Below are 13,196 nucleotides of genomic sequence, written 5' to 3'. Positions count from 1 at the left end.
TGCTCGGGTGGGGTAGAACCTTCGTTGCCTAGTTACAGCGTCTCTTTTCTGGAAGCCTGTTTTCTCTGGCTTCGGATTGGAAAGACTCTGGTGGGAAGGTACAGAAAGGCGGGGCCGTGGTGGCGTTTTGTTTCTGATTATCTGTGCTACAGCAGAACCTTGCTGGCTCTCACCATTCTGGTAGCGTTTCCTGATGTAGCAAATGAAAACATACAAATAAATCAAATAAAGTCAGATTTTTTTTAAAAATTTGAATTTAACATCAATATTTTTTTTATATAAGTATATCCCAAATATTGGAAACTTTATAAAAAGTTATTCGTCGTTTATCTGAAATTCAAATTTAACTAGACATTTTGTGTTTTATCTTGCAACCATAGACTCTGGAGAAAAAAATCTGAGCTGAAATATCAACTACCACTCAAACTGGTTCAACTGGCTGTAGCGGTGCTTGGCCAAGAAGCGAATTCATCAGTGGGAGTGGTCTGATCCACCCTTCACTGTCAGTGCTTGAAGTTCCCCAGCCCTGCCCTGCATACTTTCAAGAATGAATGCCTTCCTTGACACCATCACCAGCGCCCCTTCGGAGCCTGTAGAAAACCTATTCATCCTGAAAATTTCAGCTGCTTTCTGATGCTCTCCCCGAACCTTCAGAGAGAAGCATATCCTCACTCTTTTGTCTTTTGATAGTACTTTGGCCATTTGCTGATACTGCTTTTATCAGGTGATATTCAAATTGTTTGCCTGGCTGCCGTCCCCCTTCCTCCTCAACCTGATCCTTGAAGATTTTTGTCGTCTTGGAATCTTACACGGACTTCTTTCTGAAAACTGACAATTGTATTTGCTTGTTAAATGTCTGCCTTCCCAGGCAGATAGTAAGCTGAGGCAGGGTCTGTTCCTGGTAATAGTGAATAAGTTTTAGTTGTATTAGTGAATTTCTTTATCCAATGCCAGCACAGTCCCTGACATATTATATACCCAATAAAATGTATTGAAAATATTTTGTAGAGCGTACCTCATAAAAATTACAGTGCAGTGATATAATTCAAATAGCGTTTTGGTTGTAGGATTTGAAGTGTATTAATGAGTTAACCTTAATGAGTAAGGCACAGGTAGGAATGGATATTCTGCTCTGTGTTATTGAAGCATCAGAGCATAAAAGTGATGAAGACTCAAGGATATTTATTCAAGCTTAATAATTTGCAGTTGGCTTCACAGATAACACCAATGCCAACAGATGGTATACAACATTGCTTTGGTCTCCTTTTCATTTTCGCAATAGGTTAAGACAAAGAGTGTGGGCAGACATCCTGAAAGGTATAAATGAAGGTTAAGCCTAATTTATTGAGCCCCTGGTTTGCCACTACAATAGTTCTGATCACAATACAATTTAGAAATTGTACCATGACTCTTTTAAGATCTCTATGCCAATACTCCTTCAAAAGAGTTATGATCTTTTTTCAAAGCAGAACAAATATTTTCAATCTTTATGATCAAACATTTACTGAGTGCCTAATCTGTAAAAGACTTTGTGGGGAATACAAGGAATATTAAACATAAGTCCCTATGTTTTAAAACTTTTTATCTTTCCTAGTTTTTATATACCTTTTACCAATAGTATAAAGGAATTCACTTTTCTTGAAAGGTTCTTTGTGTTTTAAATACTGTAGAACAGGCGGACCTTTATAAATAGATATTCATAAAGGCACACTGTTGCTGAGTCTCTGTTAGGGGAGGGGGTTGAGAAAACTTCAGGCTGTTCCAACAAAGTCTGAAAACATTGGACATTCATCATGCTCCAATATCTGACCTAGGCGCTGAGCACTAAAAGGCAAATAAATCATGATTCTGCACATGGTTCACAATCTCACGTGGGTGCAAGACTCCATTTATGATCAGCTAAACCTTAAGCAAAGGTCTCTATTTAAGGCTATTTTCTAAAAGTCAAAAGAACATTGTAGCAGCAAGATTAAGCTATAAATCTGGGGATAATTCTAATTACAGTATAATGTCCTGCCTGAGTGTATGGAATCAAGGTATGCCTTTAGAGAATTTTCTTAGAAACCACTAAAAGTAGACTGAAATACTTACGTGCAGTGTATTCAGATTACGCTTAATAAAATATGAGGGTAATCAGTAGTAGTTGTAATATAAAATGACCTATAAATGGAGAATGTGTAAAATAAATGCGGAGATCATCTTCCCTTGAATTCAGCTCTTTGTAAATACATATGTAAATTAGCTTCCTTGGATAATGTTGAAATGGAAAGGCAATGCAGTTGTATCGAAAGCCTGCTATCTGTGTCTAAGGCACAAGGCAAGGAACGTCTGGCATGAGCTTTACCACCAAGGAACCAAGACAGAGTTAAGGCATATGTAAATATCCATGATAAAAGGTGGGAAGTAATAAGTGCCATGAGAGAAATAAAAAACAAAACACTGGGAGTTCAGAGAGAAAGAGTATTTCTAGCTGCCAGCATTTAGCTAGTAGAAGTAAAGGTTATTTATGCATCTGTTGGGAGTAAGACCATTCCAAGAAAAAGATGATCAGGGTACAGAGACAGGTACTGTCTCTGACTGTCCAGTGGACACTGTTGTGTAATTATACAGGACAAGGGTAGGGGAAGGGCTCAGACAGGAGAAGGGTGGCATTTCCAGTGAAGATTGGAGCAAACTGTTAGAGGATCTTACTAAGAAAAGTGGACTTGATGTTGAGCCAGACTTCCAGCCAAGATGAGGTTTTCAATTAATATTTTGAGACTCCTCACTCACCATTCTGCTTTAAATGGAAAAATAAGAACTATAAGTGAGAAAATGAAAACATTACAGATATGATTTTATAAAGAACATAAACACTTCCATGTATCAGAAACAGAACCAAAATGCAAAATGGTAATGAGACCAAAGCCATGCAGATCCTGGACTCTATATGCGGAAGCAAGAAAACATGACCAGGATTCGGCTCTTGTAGAATAATAGACTAACAGGGCTCCATGTGTGGCCTTTGTGGGAGATTTACATTGGTGACCTGCAATGAACCACTTTCCAATACTCACACCCTTGTCTAAGCCCCTCCCACACTGACTCTGGGCTTGGCCATGTGACTTGCTTGGCCAATGGGGTATCAGTAAATGAGATACAGCAGAAACTTACTAAGTGCTTATGTACGGGGGCATGTCCTGTTGGAACCTTTCCACTTGAAAGCCAATAGCTAGGCTATGAAGCAGCTCTGGCAAGACACTTGAATGATGAAAAGCCAGATGGAGAGACCTTGGAGAATGAGAGTTCACCTTGGGTATTCCAGTGGCAGATGAGTTCCCATTCCCTGATCACAAAATCTATGAAATACTTCATTATGTATTAAATAATTATTAGGCACCTACTCTATGCAAAGCATTGTTCTCACCCTGAGAATTATGAGTAAATTAGACAAAGTCTAGCTCTCGTTGACCAAATCTATTAAGCTTACAATTTTAACCAGTCTATTACTTCCCTAAAAATCCTTAAAATGGATTATTTGTGTCATTTCCTTTATCAAGTATCTCAGATAGCATTTTAATCTCATCCAACCCTGGCCATTGTGCTGTTCAATCTGTTTCCATATCTAAATGGCCTCCCACCACATCACTTTAGTCACAGATTTATAATCTGAGCTGTCATATTAATAATTCTCTGGCCTTGTGTCTTAGATAATTAGGGATATCATACATCACTGGCATTTATTGTATTTGCTTTAAGCTCTTGGGGATTTTTTACATTTTGCAACAAGTTGAGAATTATCAGCCCACATACCAAAGCTATTAGTATGACAAATATTCCTGTATAATGACCAGTGAATTCTAATAAGGCAATAGGCCAGTTACCCCACCTCCACCCTGAGGAGCAGCCCCACCCCAGGTCAGACCTAGCCTCAGAACCCAAGTGCCAATCTCTTGGTGGTTATTGGGGATTGAGGAGGATACAGGGAGGGGTTTTAGAAGTGGAAAGCCAGATGGCAAATAGTTTTGCCCTAGCCCAGAATTCCTGAAAATAGCTCCACCTAAATGGCAATTAGCCAAAACATGGGTTGAGTTGGTTTGGGGATAGATCCAAAGATATCCAGGGGAGTCAGTGGGCTCTCCTTCCCCCTAGGATGTGGGTCAAGTTAAACTGAATCTCAAAGGAAAGATTGGTTTCCAGCTGATTCTTGGATCACATTTATTTAACCTTGTTTAGCATCTTAAGCCTTCTGAGAGCTACTCCTTAGGTTTTCCTAAACTGATGTCAAGTTTTGTTGAGCTTCTGTCTCTCCCCACATCCCCACTTCTAAATGCCTTTCTCTCTTCAAAACATTTTTTTCTTTAGCATAAAATTTAGAGTAAAGCAAATTAAATAACACACAATTCTATGGCTTGAATAATGGTGTTTATTTTCTTTAAATACACTTAAATATGAAACAACAGACAGGAGTTCGGTAAAGTCAAAACTACAAGCTGGACAGTAATGAGAAATTCAGTGCTGATCATACAAATCAAAATCTGCATAAAGAAGAAACAGAATAATTCACAAAAGAGTTGCAATTAGCAAAGAACTGAGAGACTATTCAAATTGCCTCATCTGCTGTGAGTAAATCAGTCACATGGCACTTGTCATTCCGTGATGATGGAACCTTTTTCATTCACCAAACAGAAAGGGTTACAGAGGCTCCTCTTCTCCACTCCTTGATGTGCAGAGGCACCTTCAGCTAAAAGACCTCAGCTGGTGTTTAATGGAAGGTTGTTCTGGATTCACCCGGTACTATGTGAAATTAATTTTTTCCAACACCAGGAAAAAAAACCAAAAAACAGTGACAGCAACTTGGCAAAGCGGCATGCTGTTTAAAATGACAGGGAGGGGGAACTTGGAAACAAAGCTGAATCAAGGATTTTCTTGACTGTGGAGCCCATGGGCAGGCCTTTTCTCCTTTGGAAAGCGGCAATGCTTTGCACAGGCTGGCTTCCCATTTGCACACATTCTGGTGTGAAAGGGGCATCCATCCTCACAGCTGTTGCAAAAGAAAATAAACATGAGAATTCAGAATCCAGGAGTATATTCAAAGGAATAACTCTGTTCTGATTTAATTAAGTTTTTAAGTAAATTTTCCAGATCTGTATTTAAAATGTCAATATAAAATCCTGAATGGTTATCCCACATGGATTCCCAGTCTATTAAAGTGCAGTCAGTAACCTCTAACTGTTCTAGTCATCAACAAATTTCTTGCTACATAAATCCAGTGACATCCCCTTCCTCAAAGAAAAAACAACCAAATAAACATATATGAACACTTATTGAGAGAGAGATTGAACCAAAGTCTACTGCTGTGAAACCCCCTACAAATAATTATTTACATCTCATCAATCTAGTTTTTTTGCTTAAGATCCATAAGCCAATAATATCAAGCGGGATTTTCTTGATTTCTCAATTAATCATCATTCTATATACTCTTGCTTATTTCTTAGTTGCCACACCTCTGTGTTACTATCAAAAAGGGGCTTGGGGGCTGAAAAAAAAAAGGCTTAATAAGGAATCCAACTAAATCAAAATGGCCTTTACATTAAGTGTCAATGAGTGGAGTTAGGCGAGAGGGAAAAAGCCATTCACCTGCAGGTGTCTGGGTGAAATACCTTGTGCTTCCGGCAGCAGCTCTCCAGGCTCTCTCTGCACTCGATGCAGCTGCAGTTCTCGGGGTGCTGGATGAGATTGCCCGGGCAGGGCGCTTTACACACGCACTCGCAACGATCCTCGTCGAACTTCATGTGTGGCCCACAGAGAGTCAGTTCCTGGAGGGGAGAGGGGTCTAAACAGAAACAAAAGTGTTGGTTGAATAGCTGTAGCATGGATAACGTGATCCCCAAAGTGTACACTTTACGTCATTCTCTATTAACTTGGATTCTCGAAATCTCCTTTCTTGTAGATTTTTCCCCCTAATCTTTGCACAGCGAAGGAGAGTCACCTCTAATTTCACAGTACGAATACAGAATTCATGTGGTCTCTTCAGTTTGTGATTAAAATGTTATAAACTGAATATTCTTGGTAACATTTTTTAGAGACTTTTAGGTTGGTGACTTGTTAAAAAGCTTATTACTCATACAACCAGGTATGAGTAATAAAATATAGGGTGTCTAAGGATTATGAGTCTAGTCCTTCCCAATTTTTAGGTGAAGATTAAAAGGAGAGAGGAACAGAAGTATCGACACTGTAGAAACACCCCTCAGACCTTCCAGGCTGTGGGTAGAAACAGTAATGTATTTCCTCACCACAGATCACAACACTGATACAAAAGATACAACAGTGACAATGAACTTGGAGTGCACAGACACCTGCTGGGAGATATGTTCAAGTGAGAGAGGAGGGCCTGAGAAGTTTTTGACACACTTAGCTGACAGACACTTCTAGAAAGTGTGCAATTGCTCCATGTCCAATTCTAAGCATTAAGATGAAATTCATTGCAAAAAGTGAAACTTTGGAATAACTTGACTAGATCACCTTAGCATTCTTGAAGGTTTTAGAGCAAGTAGAGGTTTACTTCCTTCCCCAGATCTGCTTCTCTCCAGTTTGCCTGATTTCAGGAGGGGGGCCATCACTCTTGACTCATCTGCCGTATTGAGCCTCATCAGGTCCACCCAGCTCTGAGCTCTACTCACCTGAACTTGTTCTTTCTTTTCCTTCCCCGCTACCACTGCCTCAATTCAGTGAGAACCTTGTACTTTTTGTGTACATGGCTGTCACTCACTGGCCAACACAAATTTTACCCCTTCGATCCATTCTCCATAAGGTTATCAAATGCAAATCTAGTCACTTCACTACTGCTTCAAGTACCTTAAAAGGTTGCCCTCTCTTTCAAAATAAGACAATTTCCCCACCAGGAATACAAGACCCTCTATGAACTGACATGAACCCTACACACCTCTCTCTCTCTCTCTCTCTCTCTCTCTCTCTCTCTCTTTCCCCTCCCCCCCTTATACATAGCCTATGTTCCATCCATAACAATTACAGTACTTTTTGTTCTCCTGATATGCCAGGGTCTCTCAGACCCATGCCGTTGGCCTTTGGTACTTCCCTCTGCTAGTAATTCTTTCCCCCAATATCTTTCTAAAACTCTGCAAGTTTAGCTAAGTGCCCTTGCCATGTGCATATTTCCACCCTGTCCATTTTTACATTTCCTACATTTGTCTGTTTATTTCTCTGTTTCCTCCATTAATAACAAAAAATCCTAAAGGTTATAGGAACCAGGTCTCATTGTTCTGGCATAAAATGGGCACTTGATAAATGTTTGTTGAGTTTATTTAGTATAATAAAAAGATCCCGAATGCAACCACATGTCATCCAATTTCATAGTTTTAACTGCTTGATAATTGATGATCTTGGAGGGATCATGTGAAATGGGTATTGGAAAGCTAGATCTGGGAGGACTCCACTCTGAATTGTGTGAAGAGGGAAAAGATGTGCTTTGTAAGCCATATGCCAAAGCAAATGCCACTTTGGAGCAAAATGCGAATAGCTTGTTAAAAGATAGTTAAAAGTGCTTACAGATTTGCATGGATCACAAGGTGGCAGTAGAGACTCATTCAGAACACTTCAGGCAAGAATAACACCATTCTTAGACCCATGGTTTAGGGAAACAACCCACTAGGTGTTCGCTGAACTGCAGCAAGGTAGTTAATAGAGGCTGCCTCAGTTCCTCTAGACAAGTTAAAGTAACGGAGATTGGAGATAGGAGAACTGAATGAAGCAGCAACGAGCTAAGGGTGATACCCTGAAGTCATATATGCATATATATGTGAAGTAATATTATTGTGGACACTATTACAAATGTCCCTCGTTTATGTCCACCTCCACCCAGCCCCTGATCCCCTCCTTCCCTGGCCTTCACGACCCTGTTGTCTGTGTCCATGGGCTATGCATATATGTTCTTTGGCTAATCCCTTCACCTTCTTTTACCCAGTTTCCCCAACCCCCCTCCCCTCTGACATCTGTCAGTCTGTTCCATGTATCCATGCCCCTAGTTCTATTTTGCTTATAAGATTCTACATATTAGTGAGATCTTATGGCATTTGTTTTTCTCTGACTCACTTATTTCACTTAGCACCATACTCTCCAGGTCTATTCATGTTCTGTTGCAAAGGATAAGATTTCCTTCTTTTTTACAACTGCGTAGTATTCCACGGTGTAAATGTCCCACAGCTTTTTATCCACTCATCTACTGAGGGGCACTTGGGCTGTTTCCAGACCTTAGATACTGTAAATTGCGCTTCTATGAACATAGGGGTGCATATATTCTTTCTGATTGGTGTTTCAGAATTCTTAGGATATATTCCCAGAATTGGGGTGGCTGAGTCAAAAGGCAGCTCCATTTTTAATTTTTGAGGAAACTCCATCCTGTTTCCCTGAGTGGCTGCCCCAGCCTGCATTCCTACCAGCGGTGCACTAGGGTTCCCTTTCTCCACATCTTCACTAGCACTTGTAGTTTGTTGATTTGTTGATGGAGCCATTCTGGCAGGTGTGAGATGACACCTCATTGTAGTTTTAATTTGCATCTCTGGTGATTAGTGATGTCGAACACTTTTTTCATATGTCTCTTGGCATCTGTATGTCCTCTTTGGAGAAGTGCCTATTCGGGTCCTTTGCCCCATTTTTTAATTGGATTGTTTGTCTTCCTGGTGTTGAGTCGTATAAGTTATTTATATATTTTGGAAATTAACCCTTTATCAGATGCATCCTTGGCAAATATGTTCTCCCATACAGTGGGTTCCCTTTTCATTTTGTTGATGGTTTCTTTTGCTGTACAGAACTTTTTAGTTTGATGTAGTCCCATTTGTTTATTTTTTCATTTGTTTCCCTTGCCCTAGGAGATATATTGGCAAAAATATTGCCTCAAGAAATGTCTGAGATTTTACTGCCTATGTTTCCTTCTAGGATTTTTATGGTTTCACCACTTACATTTAAGTCTTTATCCATTTTGAGTTTATTCTTGTGTATGCTGCAAATTGGTGGTTTAGTTTCATTTTTTTGCAGGTACCTGTCCAATTTTCCCAACACAATTTATTAAAGAGACAGTTTTTACTCCATTGTTTCTTTTGACCTTTTTAATGTGAGTACTATATAAAATGTAATTTATATATGTGACTCACTGTAATTCCATTGGACAGTAGTGCTCTGGAGAGAGAGATTTAGGTTCAATATAGTTTACTAGCAACTAGAGTGTGGCCAGAGTAGCTGCGCTGCCTTGGTCAGGGGTGACTTTTCCCATGACTGATGTGTAGTCTAGCAGAGGATGTCTGAGCACTTGGTAGGAAGGATGTAGATAACATTCAAGATCTTCATTGGCATTAAAACTACATGGACGTTAAGTTTCCCTTAAAACCTGGGTTGAGCTTTCATGCTGACAGACAGAAATATAGGAAGTAGGATGCTACTTATGGTTTCAAGGGACTGATTCCTTAGAGTTGAATCCTTACTGGTCTTGCTTGCAAGTCATAGTTTAAAACAAGCAAGGTTCAAATTGCATGATTCCTTGCATTTTTTTTTTCAGTGGAATCATATCAAGTTCTCTGGGAAATAAACAAAAACGCATTCATTTTCAGCCAAATATTCATCACCAAAAAGCATAGCATTATGAGATATGAACAGTGATGGTTGCCTATCTCATTTGGTTCCCAACTCTCCCTAGTCCAATAGCTGTGTTTTGCTTTTAGTTTGCTTTAGTTTCAGAAAAAGTTTCCTCTTTTCACCACCACTCCTTTTTTCAAATTATTGGCTTGTTTTCATATGACACAGTCAAAAGAAACCAAGAAATCCAAAATTACTTCATGTTCTGGTTAGACTTTTATACAAATACATTAGTAAAAATAATGTTTGACTGTTTAGTTCTAACGTGGCTTTCATTAAAGGTTACCATTCTCTTTCAAATTAAATGTTTCGGGATGCTCTAATTGCTTTGGGCTTTTCTTTAATATTAAAAAGCAGATGATGCATTAATGGGCTTACTATATAATTGAAGCACAGAGGGCTCTGGAATCTGACTGCTTCTCTCACTTTTAGCTGCGTGACCTTAAGAAAATTACTACACATCATGGTGTGTCCACTATGCAATTGTTAAAAGGGGGATAATAATAGTACATTATAGGATTATTGTGAGGATATAATGAGTTAATACATATAAAAGACTTACAACATTGCCTGGTCATATTAAGCACTCAATAAATGTTAGTTGCTATTGTTGTTATCTTTATTACTACTATTATTATTTCATACTGCTCTCATTACCTTCCATTCCAGAAAGTGGATTCTCCTCCTGTAAAACACATTTACATTTGTTGCTATCCCATAGCATGTCAATAGGACAGAGTTTCTTGGAATGGGGACAGCTAGGAAAAGAAATAAACCAGATTTAAAAGTTTTCAAGAGCAATCATACTTTTGGAACATTTTTTTTTTAATGTTGAATACATTTTTGAGTGGAGAATAGTTAAGAGTTTTAAAGAGATTAATTCATATTTATAAACTGCATGTTATTAGTAATTCTGTAATTACAAATATTCTATTTAGAAACCTTTAGAAGTAAAACTATAATTTTGGGAAATTATAATCTTTAAGAAGATTCGTGTTAAAACAATGGAAATTAACTGTCAACAGAGCCTACTTACCAAAAGTAAATATTGTTCTAACATAGTTCCTAAGCACTATCTTCTTTACAATAGAGATAAGAACATTGGCCACGACAGGAGGAACGTCTTGAGGATAAATGTCCCTTATATATGAGCTTTCCTTTCCTCTTAAGGGAGGTAGAGATGTTTTCTTGGCTCAGTGTTAACTAACAAGTAACCACCATCTCACTCCTTCACTTGCCACTCACACATGCGTTTACTGCTTTACCTTTGCAAGATCTAAGTATCCAACTTATTTACTTTATATTTTTATTCAGTGTTTGTAATTTGACCTTCATTTGTTTATCTTTTTTTCCAAATCAATGATTCTTATCCTTGATTCCAGAACACTTCAGGGTGTTAGAATTTGTGTCATAAAGAATCACCGAATACTCTTAAGAAAATTTCAAAGTCAAATTAATTTTAAGTCATTTTCATTTAAAATAAGAATTTTCCATTTGATAATCTCCAGAGGAAGGGTTAGAAAAATCTCCAAACTCAGATACAGATAATTTTGTCACTCTCCAACGACTCCAGGAATCTTTTCCCCACCCCTAATTTTGGGACTGAAATATATAAAAAGCCTAGAATGAGTTTTATTTAATGTTTGTTCTGGAATGAGGGAACATGTGCCAAACTTGAGGCTGGAAGAAAGTTTTACAACTGCATTAGACTATGTGTATTAAGAACAAAGGTACCCATCAGCAGACATACTGAGTTAATAACCACTGAGTTTTTTGACCCTACTGCAATACACATATAACACCTAATAAAAAATGTATTTGCCAAACAGTTATCACCAGTAGATCTGAGTTAGAAGCTAAAAAATGAAGAACCTGAAGATAAAGTGATGACTCTCTAATTAATGAAGTATTCCACACACACAGCTTTGGCAAAAGCAAGAACAAGTATTAATCATTTACAAGAAATGCTTACCGATCTTCTTCCGGGACCTCGATGGATCTTCTGATAATGGGGTATGGATGGCTGGGAGCCGTTGACAAGCACTTACAGCCTGTATGGTTGGCAACTTTAACAGGCACTAATTCAGGTACTGATGTCAAAGGTACTGATATTTCAAAGAGCTAGAGTAGAGAAAAATAACCACAATACATACACATTTAAAAGAATAATTTCTACAGTCTGCATTTTTGCCTTTGTCCTTTATGGTAGTAACTTTAGCAAAGTTTTCCATTGAGAATAGAACTAATAAGGATAAAGACTCACATGGTGGAAAGAATACTTGGCTGGGAGTCAGGAGACCAGGGGCTTATCCAACTTTACCAGGTATTTAAGCTTGGTTAAATCTCCTAATTTTTCTGTGTCACTGGTGTCTTTGTAAAATGGCACTATTAATCCCTGCTCCTGCTTTAAATCTGAGTGTAAATAGTAAGGATTAAATGAAATTATACCTACGAAGTTTCTTTGAGACCATGGTGAAGAGATTATTGTTCAAAACAATTTACTTATCACTTCTCATACTATCTCCATTGAAGGAATATAGTTTCCTGTTCTTTGACTTTGGACTTGGCCATGTGACTTGCTTAGTTAACAGGATGGTAGCAGACATGACACAACTACAAAACCAAACTGTGTATGCTTCGTAGGGCTTGTTTTCTCAAGTGTATGCAGTAGCCATGAGAAGAGCATGATCTAGCAGGCTTGCTGGTCCAAAGGATGAGAGGCACAGGGAACAGATCTAGGTTTAGCCTGTAGCTTGGAGTCAAACCCAATGGCAGCTACTCTAAACTAATTAAATCTCAGATACATGAGTAAGAATAAGTCTTTGTTGTTGAAGCCCCCGAGTTTTAGGATATTTATTATGCAGCATCACATAGTAATAACTGACTGATACACAATCATCATGCCCAACCACTTAATTAGAGGTAACATGAATGTCACTCTATGTTTCTATATGCCAGGCCCTGTTGTAAGCACTTTTATATTAATTCATTTACCCCTTATAACAAAATTATAGCATGGGTTTTTATTACCCTCCCCCACCCTCTATAGGTGAAGAAACAGATGTACAGAGAGGCTATATAACTTCCTAAGGCCACATAACTATTGATTGGAAGAGTGGGGATTTGAACTCAGGCAGTCTACTCTAGAACAAGAGGCGATACTGTTAAGAATATACTTTATTACATTTTGGAATGAAATTGCTGCAACCAGAAGGAGTAAGTTGGGATCTCGGCAAGTAGAATTTAGAGAAATGTCAGTTACTTTGTTTCTAGAGTGGTTCTGTGGTATAAGGATGCATCTGAACTTGACTTTAATGCTCTGTCCATTCAATCACCATTCCATGTAGCCTTGCTACAGAGAATTCATTTATTCACTTTGTTTCTAAGAGGTATTTCATGAAATAGTCCATAACTTTGAGATGAGAGATAGCTTTTTTTTTTTTTTAAAAAAAAGCACAATTAAAATGTTCAAGTATGCATATTTGGAAATAAAAACTGCTATACACTTACACTTAAGTACATTGTGTAAAACTAATCATTTGTTGAGTACAGCAGTCAAAATAAAGTAC

General features: G+C 38.3%; 1 protein-coding gene across 2 annotated transcripts in view; it reads right to left on the bottom strand.

The window, feature by feature from the left end:
• Window positions 1-4,896: 4,896 nt before the first annotated feature.
• VEGFD (vascular endothelial growth factor D) overlaps window positions 4,897-13,196 on the bottom strand; it is a 28,732-nt gene continuing 20,432 nt past the window's right edge. For both annotated transcript variants that reach the window (XM_087829412.1, XM_016202934.2), the window contains 4 exons: window positions 11,600-11,748; window positions 10,285-10,385; window positions 5,620-5,815; window positions 4,897-5,023 (listed from right to left, as the gene is read on the bottom strand). In XM_087829412.1, coding sequence (XP_087685538.1) covers window positions 4,897-5,023; window positions 5,620-5,815; window positions 10,285-10,385; window positions 11,600-11,748 — 573 coding nt within the window. The remainder of the gene's footprint in view (window positions 5,024-5,619; window positions 5,816-10,284; window positions 10,386-11,599; window positions 11,749-13,196) is intronic.

This window comes from Miniopterus natalensis, chromosome X (assembly GCF_054644295.1).
Source record: "Miniopterus natalensis isolate mMinNat1 chromosome X, mMinNat1.hap1, whole genome shotgun sequence".
NCBI classification, from domain to species: domain Eukaryota; kingdom Metazoa; phylum Chordata; class Mammalia; order Chiroptera; family Miniopteridae; genus Miniopterus; species Miniopterus natalensis.
This window is presented reverse-complemented; position numbering and strand designations above follow the sequence as displayed.